We start from the raw sequence: 17,188 nt of genomic DNA on the forward strand, positions 1-17,188 counted from the left end.
TCCTTTTATCATGCTAAATTTTTTGGATGGAGTCTGAACAACTGTTTACTAGGAATGAGATAAGCAACTCACGTCATGCAACTCACCAAAGGGTAGGTGACCCAGATATCAGCTTTGAACTATGTGTTGCTGCCTTTCAGAATACTTGGAAGACATAAGTGTGTCTTGCTCCCAAAACTTATTGCTTAATGTGTCTCCCAGTTACAGGGCACTGAGTGGGCATGTCAATGGGTAGCTTAACTCCGGCACTTTCGGGAGTGAGGGGAAAGTAATGCCAGTGGAGGCATCAGAAGGTACTGACTGACCTAGGGCATGGCATTAGACACCTCAGGACCAGTCAGGCTTGGCAGAAGCTCAACCCCTCCAGGGCTGCTAGTAGTGCTGGAGAGCAGGGCTAAGCTAGGCAAGCAGAACCCAGGATTGAATAAATGGAGGCAATGGCCAGAAATGCCTTGGGAAGGGAACTCTAGGAATTGTGAGAGGTAAAGGGAGAATGAAGCAAATGAGACTGTCCAAGGCTCGGGAAGAAAGGGGAGATTGGGGCCTGGAGAATGAGTCAGAGACTGCAGGAAAGCAAGGCTGAGGTGGGAGGTACAAATAGATTTTGCTAGAAAGGGGGCTATGGAGAGGACAGTGGGGAAATGGACACCACGATATGTGAAGACTCTATATTTGTGGAGGGTCCTACTTTGAATGAAAGGCATGCTTGCTTACTAAGAAGCCATTAAATGACAGTGGATTATTGATCAGAATTGTCTAGGTGGGGTGTTGAGACGGTAAATTCTGTAATTTATGGCCTAATCCATATGTTCACTCAGCTTCGATACTGTTTTTAATTTAAACTTATATCTAAAACAAAATGCCTGAATTTAAGAAGAGTGAGTTCCTTAGTATATTGTTCACAACAGCAAAGAAGCCATTTCAAATGACTCATTGGTTATGTGCTTAAATATACCAACTGGATTTAAGGAAATTATCTTCATAACTTGCCCGCATCCTCCACTCCTCTGCCGCTAACCTCCTCATTGTGCCTCGTTCTCGCCTGTCCCGCCGTCGACCCCCGGCCAACGTCTTCCTCATGGCCTGGAATGCCCTCCCCCCGCAATCCACCAAGCTAGCTCTCTTCCTCCCTTCAAAGCCCTACTGAGAGCTCACCTCCTCCAGGAGGCCTTCCCAGACTGAGCCCCCTCCTTCCTCTCCCCCTCCTTCCCCTCCCCACAGCACCTGTATATATGTTTGTACATATTTATTACTCTATTTTACTTGTACATATTTACTATTCTATTTATTTTATTTTGTTAATATGTTTTGTTTTGTTGTCTGTCTCCCCCTTCTAGACTGTGAGTCCACTGTTGGGTAGGGACCGTCTCTATATGTTGCCAACTTGTACTTCCCAAGCCCTTAGTATAGTGCTCTGCACACAGTAAGCGCTCAATATGATTGAATGACTGAATAACTTAGGTCAAAACTTCTGCTTCTGAGGGAAAGTGAAGATTTTAGCTCTCATTTTTCTAGATCAGTTATTACACTGTTCACATTTACCAGCTCATTCTCTTCATTTAACTTGTCCCGATTAGAAATAAAGAGAATGGGCACTCTTTACTTGCAAATATCAATGCTGTCGCATTAAAATGGTTAGCATATGTTACTCACAAACTCAGCCTTGTTGGCCTTAACTGATCTAGAGCAAGCTTTTGTAATGAGGTTGTTTTGGAGAGGGTGATAAGGGGCCAGAAGCTTGCTCCTGGGAACTTGCTGCTTTAACAAAACTCTCCTTCACAAATCTTCTTAATACGTTAAGGAGTGTGAGTTAAGGGCTTGTCAAGTAAAGGGAAGGTCATTACTTTCACAATAAATGGGGCTTTTTAAGTCTCTCATGACTTTGGCTCTTTGTTGTGGGCCTCTCTGTTAGATGCATGACTATTTTTTTCCAAGAAACATTAAAAAAGGCCACACATTCAAAAGATAAAATAAAGTGAATGTTCTGCAGTCAAAGCAGAGAGGATTGACATGTATTTCTTAATAAAAATTTCTGTGCTTCCTGGCCAATTTCATCCTGGCAGCATGGGTATTAAAATGTTCACCCAGGCAGCGTGGGTATTAAAATCTTGTACTTCTAACCTACTGAAAACACTCTTATCTTTTTCCAACTGCAGTGACATTTTGTGGTTCAAGGGATTCTTTAGTAATGATGCCCCTATGTAAAAATAAAAAACTGCCTGCCTAATAAAAAATAGTGATGCTCCACTTTATTGAGGGTCTCCAGGGGCCATAACATTTTACAACTTGTGTTCTTAGGGACTTTGAAAAAAGCTTGGAATAGATGCCTTTTTGTAAAGAGGGAAGGGGAACCAAGACACTTCTTAAATATGGAGAAAAATCAAATTTGGTAGTACCATATAAGGTAGGGCAGAGGAGCAGGTCAAGGACTTTCCAGCTCCAACCTCTGGAGACTAGCCCAGTCTAGGAACAGCATAAATGAAGATGACCCAAACCTCTCTTTATATTTGAAAACCATCAGTAAGTCTCTTTTCATCCTTCTCTTCCTCAGATTGAACTGATTATTTATACCCACTTCAGTGCTTAGCACAGTTCTCATAAATGCTTAACTAGTATTATTATCTTCCATCAGTCAGACTAAATAATCCCAGGTCCTGAAGTCTTTCCTCATGAGTCAGGTATATCAGATAAAGACAGTTATGAAAACAGTTTTCATGTCAATCACATCATGATCAATCTTTAACTATTCTAAAAATCCTATCAGCACTATCTTAAAAATCAACTCCTAAGTGAAAAGCCAAGTCAAAAACAATCTTCGGAACAGTACAAAAATACATGGTGAAAAAATAGAACACATTTCAGTCAGAGAACTTACCTATAATCAAGGTCATTAGTACAGCTGTGATGTAATAACCGAACACCAAAGGCCTATACCATATTTCAACACCAACTGAAGCAGTCAGCACATATGCTGCTACCAGCGCCTGTAGAAAAAAAGTAAAACTGATTTTTTTTTTGGTCATTACTAAATACAACCTTAAAACTAGATAAATCATTATCCCAACAAACATTCTTTAATTTGAGAAACTGAGAAAAATGTTGTCATTATTCTCACTGACATCCTTCTATTTTTCATATACAACTCAACTTTGAAGTATTCTGGTTTCCAGTATTAGCAGAAAGACTGATTGACTGACTGACTGAAATGCAACCTCCAAAACAGAGAATTGGATGAGATTTGCTTGGAAGAAACCGGAGCATAGTGGTATGGCTGGGTTACAATGATGTTAGGCTCTGTGGGGGATGGCTACAACCACAAACCAAAGGCCAATACTGATGCACACACAGTGCACAGGAGGATTTTGGTCCCTCATTCATCTTTTCATTCACCCTTGGAAAATGCATTCATATTGAGCACCATTACTAGAACCAAATCTTCAAATTCAACAGATTATAACTATCCTTAACTCTGCCGGCTTGCACTTGTCTTCTCTACGAGTTTGGCTAGAACACAAGGGCAGCTTTAAGGAATGTTCTTCTGACAACACAGATCTGTCTGAATCCAGCTCAGTGCTGTGTCAGAATAAACTCGGACATCCCCCGACAAGTCTTCCCTAATTAACTTCCGATACCCCAAGTCACATGAACCCACTTCTAAAACTTTAAACATGCATTTACACCCTCCCCCAGGACTTAAGTATACAACTGTATCTCAAGACTTGTATTTTATATTTTCAGTAATCGTGGTATTTCTTAAGCCCTTGCTATGTGCCAAGCACTGTGCTAAGCTCTGGGGCAGATAAAGTAATCAGAATTTAGGAGGGAAGGCAAACAGGTATTGAATCTCCATTTAACAGATGAAGAAACTGAGTCACACAGAGAAGTTAGGTCATTTGTCTAATGTCACAGAGCAGGCCATCTTGTAAATGGGAGTGTATTGTGAACCACTATACTGTGCGATATGATTTCCCTTACGCTGCTGACATGACATGCTGACATGATGACTGATGGAAGAACTGAGCCTTTCAGGCACTCGAAGTACACTGTACACTCCCTTCTACCCCTCCCACCTCATACCTTCCCTTCTGTTATTCCTTGGGACATCTGTGACCCTATGCACCCCAATTTCATTCCCCTCCACCACTGTGTGCTCAGCTCTCCTCATTCCTGCTACCGTATTCTCCTTCAGGTGATGAGACACTAGATCAGGGCCCAAACCTCTGGCTGGCCCGGTCTTTTGCAGCTCTCCACCTGACTCAGATCTCTATCTCCTGGGATCCGGTCTCTGCAGACGCCACAAATTCTGGATCCCTGCTAGGCGCCCCTGCTTGACCCCCAGTTCCTCACACAACTCCAATCCCCTAATACAGTACCTGACAATCAATCAATGGTATTTAATGAGCGCTTACTGTGGGCAGAGTACTGTACTGAGCATTATATAATGCTCAACAATATAACAATGAAGGAACAATATAACAGTGTTGATAAACACACTCCTCACCCACAAGGAGCTTACAGTATATCGGTGGAGACGGACATCAAAAATAATTTACAGATATTTACATAAGTGCTGTGGGGTTGAGTGAACATCAAGGACTTAATGGGAACAGAGCCAAATGCATAGGCAATGCAAGAGGAAGACGGACCAGGGAAAATGAGGGCTTATTCAGGGATGGACTCTTTAAGGAGTGTGACTTTAGAAAGGCCTTGAAGGTGCGGAGAGTAGTGGACTGCTATATGTAAAGGGAGGAAGTTTCAGGCCAGAGGGAGGACACGGACAAAGGGTCAGCGCTGAGAGAGAAAAGTTCAAAGTACAGTAAGCAGATTGGCGTTAAGGAGTGAAATATGTGGGCTGGGTTGTAGTAGGAAATCAGCAACTTAAGGTAGGAGGAGAAGAACTGAGTGCTTCCACAATCCTCCATGCTGGGAGCCCTGAGGAGTATGAAGACTATTCATTCCAAGCAGTGAGGTTCTGATACTACTATTGTTTTTTTTCTGAATTTACACCATTATTCTTCACCAATGAATCTGTCCTGTCCCCTTGTAGACTATGAGCTCCCTATAACCACAGTGGTGCCTGAATCAATTTCCTACCAGTATAGTGCCTGACAAATTGAAAGCACTCAATGTCTTTAGTACTATCTACTTATGATACAATGGGTCCAGGAGCATCAGGACTGGGAAAAATATATTCCAAGAAGAAAGAAATTCTGTGGAGAATGTCTCTGGAAGAGATAAAGTAGGTGATGCCTAAGGAGAAATGCTCACTGGTTGAAACTGGAGTGGACATACCCCTCCTGTCCTTCCTGTTTCAATCAATGTTTATCCAATGACCATTCTCCCACCGCCAGGGAATTTTGCCAGGGAAGCTCCTCCCTTTGAAGCTTACTTCTCCTGCAGTAATGGCACTGAGGGGTTGCTGTTTAGGCTGATCCTTGATGCCTGCACAATTCTGTTCCTTTCCTCTCGCCAAGTATGATTTTATCTAGAGATTTAAAATGGAGCTGAACCTAACAAGGAAGCCTGTAATTTAAAACTGCCCTGAAAGGTTTCTGTAAATACATGAAACTATTTATGATCTCAAAACAGAACTGAATGCAGAGTTAACAGTTTGGTGCACATTTTGATACACATGGAGCGTTTATGAAACAAGACATGATTGATAACTAATAGGTGAAGTGGAAATGAGATCTAAATGAGGACTGAGTGGAATAAACAAGCCCTGCTGCCTGAAATAGCTGAGTACTTTTTCTTCATAAAATTGTTGTAGAAAAGTTTTCCACAGGACTACTGACAAAGAGCCAAAATGATGTAGTCTGCCATAGGTTTTTCCAAATTTCTCCTGATAGTTGGCCTCAAATTGGCAGCAATACTGAGAGGATAAAAGTAGAAGCAAATGCATAAATCAAGATTACTCAATAAAAGGCAGGGGTTTTTTTTCCCTCCACTTTCATCATTGTTTCAGCAAGGATAAGTATCCAAAAGGACCCTGTTTGTGAAGCCACATCACTCTGATCTGGTTGGCAGGGTCCAAAATTAAACGGCCTCATATAAATTCCAAGGTAATTTTCATATTACTGTCAATTGTCTACAGTGCAGTTATAAAAGCTCTAGTCACAATTCATTCTGGGGCACAGTACTGCCGGATGGCTTGGCGGGTAACATAATGTGCCGCTTCATGGGAGTCTTATGACCTACACACTCTCACGCCTTTGGGCAGAGAAAGAGTAGCTAGATTGCCGGGCCCAGGGTGGGAGGGGAAAGGAGCAGGGGGTTGTCGAATGACTGAAAGTCTGTTCTTCTGTTGTTCAGAAGGGGAATAATCTGATGAAAACTGGTGTGGTGCATTGAAGAAGTCAATCTACCATTCTTTGAGCCCTCACACAATACACAATATGGCAGAGGGTGATTCCAGTGTACCTCAGAATATTCAGTTATCAGTGACTAGATGATCATTTTGGTGGGGTGACCAGAAGACAATTAGATTCTGAGGGAAATGGGGGAGTCTTAGACTGGGCAATGGGAACACTGGAAGGAGTGGAATTCATTCATTCAATCGTATTTATTTAGTGCTGACCGTGCAGAGCACTGTACTAAACACTAATGATACAACCAAAGCAAGGGAAATGGATCTAATTAGTGTTAGTTCTAGTATTTGGGATACTCTTAAGTCGACTGAAGATTTTAGTAGATTGGGCATATCAGTGTCCATACACAGCAAGCGTTCAATCAATCAATGGTATTTATTGAGCACTTACAGTGCAGAGCACTGTAGTAAGTACTTGGGAGACTACAATATAACGGAGTTGAGAGAAATGATTCCTGCCCACAAGGATGATGTACATATTCCTGCTTGTTTATATTAATGTCTCTCTCCCCCTCTAGGCTTAAGCTAATTATGAGCAGGGGATATATATGCAAATTCTGTTGTATTGTGCTCTCCCAAGTGCTTAGTACAGTGATCTGCACATAGTAAGTGCCCAATAAATACCATTGATTGACTGATTGAAGGAGCTCACAGTCTAGAGAGGAAGACAGACAGTTATATAAACAAATTAGGGATATAGACTTAAGTGCTTAGAGCTGAAGGTGGGGTAAATATCAAGAGTCTATAGGGTACAGATCCAGGTGCATAAGTGACACAGAAGGGAGAGGGAGGGGGGGAAAAGAGGGCTTAATTGGAGAAGGCCTCTAAGCGTCATAGCAAAGCTTCTGTCAGGCCTCACCCCTAACTTCTAAAAGGGAGGGTGAGGATGTCTACAGTGCCAGGAGCAAGCAAAAAGCCATTTTTTGCTAGTTGAGAGAGCAAGCAGATGACGGAAGAAAAGGAGTCTCCATGAGTCCATTACAGCCAGATGCAGCCGCCATAGGCACCAGCCCACTGGGATTTTTCTGACACCTTGATGGACTAGTCTGATCTTGACTCAGAATATTAATTTACAGTCCCAAGGGCATGGATTTTTAAAAAATCTTTAGCTTGAGCTTGCCTGACCTCTTGCATGCCTCTGGTTTAATCTTCCCTTACAATTACTGTAACATCTGGACCTCTCCTTTGATCACAAGCTATCTCTCCTGTTGGGGTTAAAACCACCATTCAATCTAATTAAAGAGAAAAGTAAACTGCACATTTCCCACTGGGACACTGGAAATTTCTGTCCTTCGCAGTAGGAGACTTGAGATTGTTTAAGATGCAGAATACACATTCTGTCTAATCGACAATTATGAAATAGAGCCATTGTGTGAGGGTTCCATTCTTAGGTACATTTATTTTCTGAAATAGCCTCTGGGTGAAAGAGTTGGGTAGTTTTTAAGGCTCCATTCATAAAAGCAAAGCATGACTACACAGATTTCTCTGTATCCTTTACTGTGGAGAAAAAAGCAAAAAAAGCCAAGTCCATCCTGTTCCACTTTGTGGAAAAACTTTCACTGTTCTGTCCACAGAAAACCGCCGAAATCCATTCCCCTGAAAGCTAGGCAAACCCAGTTCAGCAAATAAGAAACAGTAATCTCTGCAACAGTGTTTCTTTTTATAGAAAGTTTGGGCATAGAATGGGTCTACCAACTTTGTTGTATTGTACCCTCACAAGCCTTTAGTACAGTGCCCTGCACGCAGCAAGCACTCAATAAGTACCATTGATGGATAAATGCCATTAATTATAATAAGATGTCTCACACACTAGACTGTGAGTCACATGAGGAACAGGCACTGTGTCTGATCTAATTATCTGGTATCTGCACCAGCACTTAGCACAGTGTTTTTGCACATGGTAAGCATGCACCTGCCATTAAAAGAAAAACAACTATTTGAGAGAATGGCAAATTTACAATGCAATTGTAACCAGGTCCTCCCAAAATTGTAGGGCTCCACCGCAAATGTGGAGAAAGAACTTTTGCTTCAGCCACGCTACACAGACTGCATTTTATATTTGCTTAAGGTGCTTTTTATCCAGTTCCAGATGTTTGCTGCAGTCTGCAAATCCTGGGAATCATTCAATTTCAGAAATTATCTTATCTAATTTCTGCTGCTCCTTGGAAAATGATTTATTGGAATCTAATACGCAATATTTTTTCTTTGCTTTAAAATGAAGCTTTTCGATTGACAAAGGATCAGAATGAAGGTCTAACACGTGGAAAGGGGAAAGAAGTGAACCATGGAGTCTGCAGAAGGCTCATCTTTTCATTTCCTATTTCTTACTTTTCTGGTACTCCCACAGCAATTCTGGTAAAAATCAATACAATATTTATTCTTTAGGGGTGTAGCACAGAGCTATCTCTGGTCCCTAAAGCATGGTTTGATTTACTGAAGCAATTTCTGCAAACACCTAAATAGCCCTTTGAGAACTCAGGCATCCTAGTAAAACCATCTGTTTGGGGCTTCTGAATGGGCTGGATTAAGATGATTTTGTAGAATTTTTACTGGAAGCAAAATTCTTGCAGCTTCGTTTCTTTCATTAAGAGGTTTTCAACCTTGATTCCACCTAAGGCAGTTTCTATTCTGAAAAAATAAGCTTACCCCCCAAAATCCTGATGGCTAAAGTTAAGGTGTTGCTTTTCTACCCGGTTCTGGTCAATGGGGGACTGTGCTGAATCTCTGTAATTCTTTATTTAGGCTTTCTGAAATGCATTTATCTTCATTACTGCAAACTGACCAAAAAGTGGAGTTTTCACTGTCATGCAGGCAGAGAGGCACTGGGGGAAGGTTACAAGAAGAAAATGTTTCTAAAATAATTTTCTTAAGCCTTTACAGCACTGCTGGATTTACCTGTAGCTTTACTGGCAACTCCAATTAGGTGGCCTCTCCAGATCCCATTCTTCTTCCCTCCTTCAGGGTCCTGGTATACAATCTGACCCTGGTTTTCCTCCTCTGGGGTCAGTGCTTAAACCACAGCCATCTGACCCTACAATTCCTCTAGTTTTTTCAAGCAGTTATGATCATTTTACATGTAATCAATTAACACATGCAAGCTCATATTTCTGAACAAGGAGGTATGCAGAAACAGCATTTGAGCAGCATCTTATCTCTTGCTAATGAATAGGGAGAGTAAATAATTTGTAAAAATGTTAATGTATTCAGCAGCACTCTGATCCTTGTCATCAACCACACTTCAGAAAAATAGCACCCATTTTTCCAGGGCTGTACTTATGAGAGAATTAGAACACCAATTATAAACATAACATAATTGAATTGCTATTTCTGATGTTGGGTCACAAAAGACCTTGTGCATAAGTCACAAAAATGTCTTCGATTTAGTGAAACATCTTTTTTGAAGTGAACCACAGTTTAAAGTCATTTTAGGTGACAATTCAGAGGGATATAATCAAAGATACCTTTCCTAAACCTGGAATTAAATCCAATTAATCTAGGATCTTTTCTAATTTATCAGTATAAGGGGTGAACAACTTTCCTCATGGTCAGTTACACCCTAAACAGCCACTATTAATAAGAATTATGGTTAGAATGGAGAAGCAATTAAATCTCCAGTGACTACCAGTCATCTCCTTATTAAAGCTGGAATTTCCAGCAAGTGGATTCAGACCTCTGAGATTTAGACGTGGCATTTGGGGCAAGGGCATCATCACTGCCCACAATTATTTATATGGGCCTTGCTTTGCTCATCACCCTTTTCTAAGAAGGCAAAGCAGCACTACCTAGAGGAAAGAGCGTGGGCCTGGGAATCAGAGGACCTGGGTTCTAATTCCAGCTCTGCCAAGTGCTTGCTGTGTGACCCCGGACAAGCTATGTAACTTTTCTGTGCCTCAGGTACCTCATCTGTAAAATGGTGATTAAATTATCTTCCCTCCAATTTCGACTGTGAGCCTCATGTGGGATAGGGACTGTATCCAATCTGATTATCTTGTATCTATCCCGGTATTTAGAACAGTGCTTGACACATAGTAAGCTCTTAAATACCATGAAAAGGTTGGGGGGGGGGGATTAGTTATTACAGTGAAGTTATATGAGAGATTTGGGCTCTACCCCCAGGGAATTTATAATCATGTTAAACTACAGAAAAATCAAATGGTACACAGACATGGCTGCAGAATTTTCTTTTGGGGTAAATGACCCCAAGGTTTCCTCATGGTCTTAAATGCCAGAAATCCAGCCCCCTTATATGAAGGTAGTTACCTGCCTTCCATCACAAAGCCTGGGTAAAAGTGAATTGCTCCCTCTGGCAAAGAGGAACCCTGTTCCAAATCCAAACTCTCTTTATGAGGCCAATCCTCCTCTCCTAGGCTTCTGCCACAGAGTCTGGAATGATGAAGCTTGGGAAATAGCTGTGAAATTATATAACAATGTGCAGCTGTGTTCTGAGACTGCATGGATTGCGGAGTATCTCACTTTACAAGAATCACATAGACTTGGGCTTGATGGAGAGATTTGCCCAAGGGGAAAAGAATGAGTTCAGTGCACTTGATTTTTCTTAACATTAGCATCACCATTCTGGGAGGTGCTCTCCATTCTCCAGCTCATTCACTATGACTTAAATCCCAGTAGTTCCCAAACTTTTTGGCTTCATGACATTCCCCCCACCATGAGTTTGCAAACCCCTTTCTTCTCTGGCCAGGTGGAAGGAGGAGGGAATCTCAGTCCCCTACATTATCCACATTACCTGAAAAAAATCTAGGACAGAGGAAGGCAACCATTACCGGGGTATCACTTTCTAGCCCTCCTTTCCTCTCCCCAGTGGCAAAAAAATTGGCCTTCTCTGTGTACTTCCAGGTGCCCTCCCCTGATGCCTGAAACCATTCTGTAGTTAATAAGAAACCGCCTAAAATTTCAACTTTGCCTCCCAATGAACACTGAGTTTAACCATTAAGCTCACAGTCCTACCCCTGGAAATGTTGCCATAATTCTTCCATTTTCAGAGAAGCATTACAGCCTAGTGGAAAAAGCAGGGGCCTGGGTTCTAATCTTTGCTCTGCCAATTGCCCGCTTTGTGACCTTGAGCAAGTCACTTTACTTTTCTGTACCTCAGTTCCCTCATCTGTAAAATGACCTCAACTCCCATCTCTACGTGGATGATTCCCAAATCCTCCTCTTCCTTTTGTGTTACCCTTGCACTTGGATTTCTACCCTTTATTCACCCCACCCTCAGCCCCACAGCACTTACGTACGTATCCATAATTTATTTTACTGTCTGTCTCCCCCTCCAGACTGTAAGCTTCTTTTGGGTAGGGAACGTGTTTACCACATCTGTTATATGGTACTTTCCCAAGGTGCTTGGTAAGATGCTCAATACATATGATTAATTGATTGAGCTACATCTCCAGCCCTGCCCTCTCTCCTTCTGTGCAGTCTTACATTGCCTCTACCCTTCAGGACATCTCTGCTTAGATGTCTTACCAACACCTCAAACTTAACACTGTCCAGAAAAGAACTCCTTATTTTCAATAATATTTACTGAGCACTTACTGTGTTCAAAGCACTGTACTAAGTGCTTGTTACAGCACATCTTCCCACACAAACAACTACTAGCCTCCCTGTCTTGAAAGCCCATAATCTTGAAATTATCTTCAATTCACCTCTTCCATTCAAAGCATATATTCAACATGTGACCAAATCCTGTTGTTTCTACCTTCACAACACTGCTGAAATCTAGCCTTTCCCCTCCATGCAACCTGCCTACTATGCTGATCCAAGCACCTATAAGCCACCTTGACTACTGCATCAGCCTCATCATTAACCTCCCTGCCTCCTGTCCTTACTTCAGTCTGCTGCCCGGATAATTTTTCTCAAGAAAACCTTCAGTCCATGTCTCCCCACTCCTCAAAATCCTCCAATTGTTAGCCAAGCACCTCTGCAAACAGAAACTCTTTATCATCGGCTTTAATGCACTCAATCGGCTTGCCCTCTCCTATCATATCTTGCAGAATTCCGACTACAACCCAGCCCAAACTCTCTGCTCCTCCAAAGCAAACCTACCCACACTGTACCTCAATCTCGTCCATTTTACCAATGGCCCCTTGTCCATGTCCTCCCACTTGCCTGGAACTTCGTCTCCCTTCATATATGACAGATCACCACTCTTCCCACCTTCAAGGCTTTATTAAAATCACATCTCCTAAAAGAAACCTTCCCTTATTAAGCCCTCATTTCCCCTACTCCTTCTCCCTTCTGCATCACCCATGCACTTGGATCTGTACCCATTAAGCACTTGATAGTCACCCTGCCCTATCTTTATGTACAGCATTTATGTACATATCCATAATTAATTTTAACATCTGTCTTCCCCTCCATAATTTAACATCTGTGACCCCATCTAAAGTCCTTTGTACTGTACTCTCCCAAGCACTTAGTACAATGATCTGCACACAGTAAGCATTCAATAAATACCACTGTTCAACTGATTGACATATATGAAAATAAAGTTTACTTCATACTGTAGTTCAGCTCAAAGTGTGGGGCAGGGGGAGGAGAAAGGAGAGGGGAAAGTGCTCAGGTGCCACTAACTTTCTGAATCCTGTTACTGGCAGCAGCGGCATTTGCAATGCTACAAAGACTGAATGCTGTGCAAGTACTAAACAGAAGCTCATAGATGTGAATTTTAGTTTATTTCAATGTTTTTTAAGGTAATTGTTAAGTGCTTATTATGTGTCAAACACTGTTCTAAACATTAGAGTAGATACAAGTTAAGTTGGACTCAATCTCTGTCCCGCATGGTCTCACAGTCTAAGTAGGAGGGAGAACAGGAGAACTGAAGCACAGAGATGTTAAGTGGTTTGTCCACAGTCACACAGCAACCATTGTACTTCCCAAGCGCTTAGTACAGTGCTCTGCACACAGTAAGCGCTCAATAAATAGGATTGATTGATTGATTGATTTGGCAGAGCCAGGATTAGGACCCGGGGCCTCTGACTCTTTTAACCCAGAGCAGACCCTATCCACCACCAACATAGCATAGCTACGAAGAAATAAGTATACTTATCACTCATTTTAGTTTCTGTGATTCTCTCAACCCAAAGGTCACTCTATTTTATTTTTTTAATTGTCCATTTCACGGGCAGCAAAAGGAAAAGAACTTTTTCTACAGAGTCACTCTGAAGGTTAGGATTTACAATATTTCCCCTCTATAAGAAAGGCAAATAGATCCCATCTGGACATCTAAACATTTCATCTCCGATCACCATTAGCCTTTGCCCAAATTTGTCTTCTTACATGTAAACTCTTTAAACAACAATAGAATAAAAATAAACTTAGAGTAGAATTTAAAAAATGAATTCTTACCACTTGACTTAGATCGTATCCCCAAGGGAGAAAGAGAACTCCAGTGTTATATTTTTCCCAGTGGGAAAACATGAAGTTAAACAAGACAATGATCAGCGACAAATACATCGTGTGCACAGAAACTCCGGGAGTCCCTTCTGGACTTGCACATGCAGAGAACCAAGAGAGAATGAAAAGGGAGGTAGCCCAGCTATCCAGCCCATGATCAAATAGCTCTCCTAAAGGGGTACAGGACTGAGTCCTCCGAGCATGTTTCCCATCTATAGAATCTACAAAGGAAAGAGAAGAAACCAAGAAATCAAAAATATATTGGTATCTTTTACTGGTCAAAGCACACAGAATTCTAATATTGCCTAATTGACACATTTTCTTTCTAGCAGATACCAAATCTAAAAGTGGTCATTAGTGCAGACTTGTTTATGTTTGCCACACTGTACTAGCAGACTAGTAAATATGTTAACTTCACACAAGCACTATTTTACTAATTCTTCTAGTGTCTTCAGTTGCTCTTGGTAGTAAATTAGGCACTTGGGAAAGACATTCATTCTTTCATCTCATTAAAGGACTGCTTAGTTCTTTGCAGTAGAATGTTCTCAGAGACTGCAGCACTGTAATGAAGTCCCCAAGTGGGATGATGATGGTAAAAATACTAGTATTTGTTAAGCACTTACTATGTGCAAAGTGTTAAGCACTGCAATATAATCAGGTAAGACACAGTCCCTGTCCTACACTGGGCTCACAGTGAAATTTAACACTCCTCCCAAAGTGCCTCATTTACTCTCAAGGAGCAAATTTAGGGCCTTAGAGAAGGAAGCTTATTATTTTTGGGGATTTGTTTAAATAACATAAATGCTATGCTTCCCTTCATCCAGAGCATGTCTCAGGTAGGACATCAGTCATTCAATCGTATTTACTCAGTGCTTACTCTTTGCAGAACACTGTACTAAGCACTCAGGAGAGTACAATATAACGGAGTTGATAAACACATTCCCTGCCCACGCGAGTTTACAGTCGAGAAGGGACATATTAAGGATTGTATGTTCAGGGTGTGAAATTAACTTGCAGTAGAAGCTTGGCTGATTGGGTTTTTTTCAACTACTTGCAAGGCCGCATTACTGGCTTCCACTCAGGGTTGCATAACACTGTTTGGACTCATTCACATTACCATGATACTTTGAAGAGTGAAGACATCTTAAAACAGAGGGAATCCTGAGGAAGTCTCTTGAACAGACTTGTTCACAATTTTAATAAGGAATACAAAGAATACAAAAAACCTCACTAGTTGTGACAATCTGTAGTTGCCTGGAACTTTTAAGGAAACCAACCCCACAGTCAGAATCAGGAAGGAGGGTGATGTGTTTATCCCATCTGAAACTTTCAAACAGGGGAGGAAGGGTTACTTAGACATTTGCACAGGAAGATTTGGAGGATTTCCTACTTGTACTGAGGGAAAGGGACTGTCTGATCTTGATTAACTTGTAACTATCCCAGCACTTAAAATAGTGCTTGAAAACATAGTAAGGACTTAAATCCCATTTTAAAAAGCCATAAACCTCACTGAGCATTCACAGGATACTTAATCTTGAATTAGGCATTTAAATTAAAAATTAGAGATGAATTGGTCACTGTCTTCAAGGAGCATCAGATCTAATTCAACTCCCCCAAGTTGAGGAAAAAGTTCATGGGCTTTTATTCATGTGAATTCTCAGGCGGCTAAAGAACAGATTCTCCTGTCAAGAACAGCATTTATTTTGGATGTTTTGAGTTATCTACCAGTGCTCCCCAAAATTAAAACACAAAACTCCACTGTTCACTAAAATCAAATGTAAACACTAATGCACAAACACAAAATCAGACAATTGCAAACACTGGACTTCTCTGCTCTGATACACTTTTCCTCCCACCTCAGGTGGCTCAACTACTGAGTGGTCATAATCTCCAATGGCCAGCTCTCTTTCCCCTTTTAAGGTCCCAAAAATATCAAGAAACCCCAAAAGACAATCTTCGATGAGCTCAGCCTCAATTGGGTGGCAATTACTTTAGTCAGTCAGTTGTGCCACAATGCCCCAGGCAAAAGAGAGATTAGGGACCACAACTGGACTACTCAAATCTGAAAGTTCATGCCTTTATATTAGACACAGGAATGTAGTGTTATAATCTTCCTGTAACAACATTGTTAAAACAAGATTCTACACCCCAGACTTCACAGTTATCCATCCCAGGAAGTCAGTCAGTCAGTCATATTTATTGAGTGCTTACTGTGTGCAAAGCACTATAGAATATGCTTGGGAGAATACAATATAACAATAAACAGACAGATATTTCCCTGCCCAAAGTACCCTCATAAGCTTAAACTGTAAAAAGTATATTACAGGCCCCATTTTAGGCATAGGGAAACTGAAGCCCAAGGAAGATTTTCCCAGGTATAAATCAGGGAATTGAGACCCAGGCCACTGACACCTAGTTGAATATTTATCACCCTACTTGCCCTTTGAACCCAAATTCAAGGACCTGGGAATCAAAAATCCCCTGCATTCTTAGTCTAGTTTTGAGTTAAAAGTTTGACCTTATGAATTTCATAATTTCAAAAGAATTTCATAGTTTGCTTGTGGCTCTTTGACACTTTCCATGGTGGGTGATCTGCTCCTTTCAACAATGCATCTGGACCTGCATCAGGCTATTGGTCATATTACTGTCCACAAATATTACCCTCTGAGTTAGTATTCACAACTAAGTGGCAAAGTAACTGAAAAATGACATCCTTCAGATACCATACCAACAGAAATATTTTCAGCCTTGTTTGCAGCTTTAGGGCAGTGAAAAGCTGACTCAAGGATCATACTGGTGCCAAGATGATTATTATTGATGATGCTGCTACTGATGATAATAAAAACAAAAGTAAAACTACTGGCACAGAGATTTCTCCTTCTGTAATACTTGACATACAATCAATCTGGTCTCCCAAGTACCCAGGGCTCAGACTAGGATAAGTATTTTTCCAAACATATCCATAGACTCTACTTTCTTCAGTTGTTCAAAAATGGATTTGGCAAAAAAGGACCCACCCTGGTGAGGTTTGCATCTACTGGTAAATTGAGTGGTTTGTCTTCTCCGCCTGTCCCTAAAGAAGCATTTTTCCTCTTCTCCCCTCTGTTCTGCATCACCCTTGCATTTGGATTTTCTTCCTTTATTCCCCCTTCCCTCACTGTGGGCAGGGAACATGTCTACCAACTCTACTGTATTGTACTCTACCAAGCGCTTAGTACACGGTAGGCACTCAATAAATATGATTGATTGAACCATGCATAATAATATTTGGGGAATGGGACATTAATGCACAGAGAGCCTGATTTAGGAGGCTGTAGAGCTGTATTTCTATCCTTTTAACCCAATTTCAATGAAATTTGCAGAGAAAATGCCATTAAATAAAGTTCATCAGGGAGACGGACAGTTAGGAGAAAC

At 41.2% G+C, this 17,188-nt stretch overlaps 1 protein-coding gene across 2 annotated transcripts in view; it reads right to left on the reverse strand.

Annotated features, from left to right (window-relative positions):
• Positions 1 to 17,188, reverse strand: part of LOC119945561 (ethanolaminephosphotransferase 1-like) — a 61,363-nt gene that overhangs the window by 18,850 nt on the left and 25,325 nt on the right. For both annotated transcript variants that reach the window (XM_038766753.1, XM_038766754.1), the window contains exons 5-6: positions 13,727 to 13,995; positions 2,876 to 2,984 (exon numbers count right to left, since the gene is read on the reverse strand). In XM_038766753.1, the coding sequence (XP_038622681.1) occupies positions 2,876 to 2,984; positions 13,727 to 13,995 (378 nt within the window). The remainder of the gene's footprint in view (positions 1 to 2,875; positions 2,985 to 13,726; positions 13,996 to 17,188) is intronic.

The sequence above is a fragment of the Tachyglossus aculeatus genome, chromosome 25 (genome assembly GCF_015852505.1).
Source record: "Tachyglossus aculeatus isolate mTacAcu1 chromosome 25, mTacAcu1.pri, whole genome shotgun sequence".
Taxonomy (NCBI): Eukaryota; Metazoa; Chordata; class Mammalia; order Monotremata; family Tachyglossidae; genus Tachyglossus; species Tachyglossus aculeatus.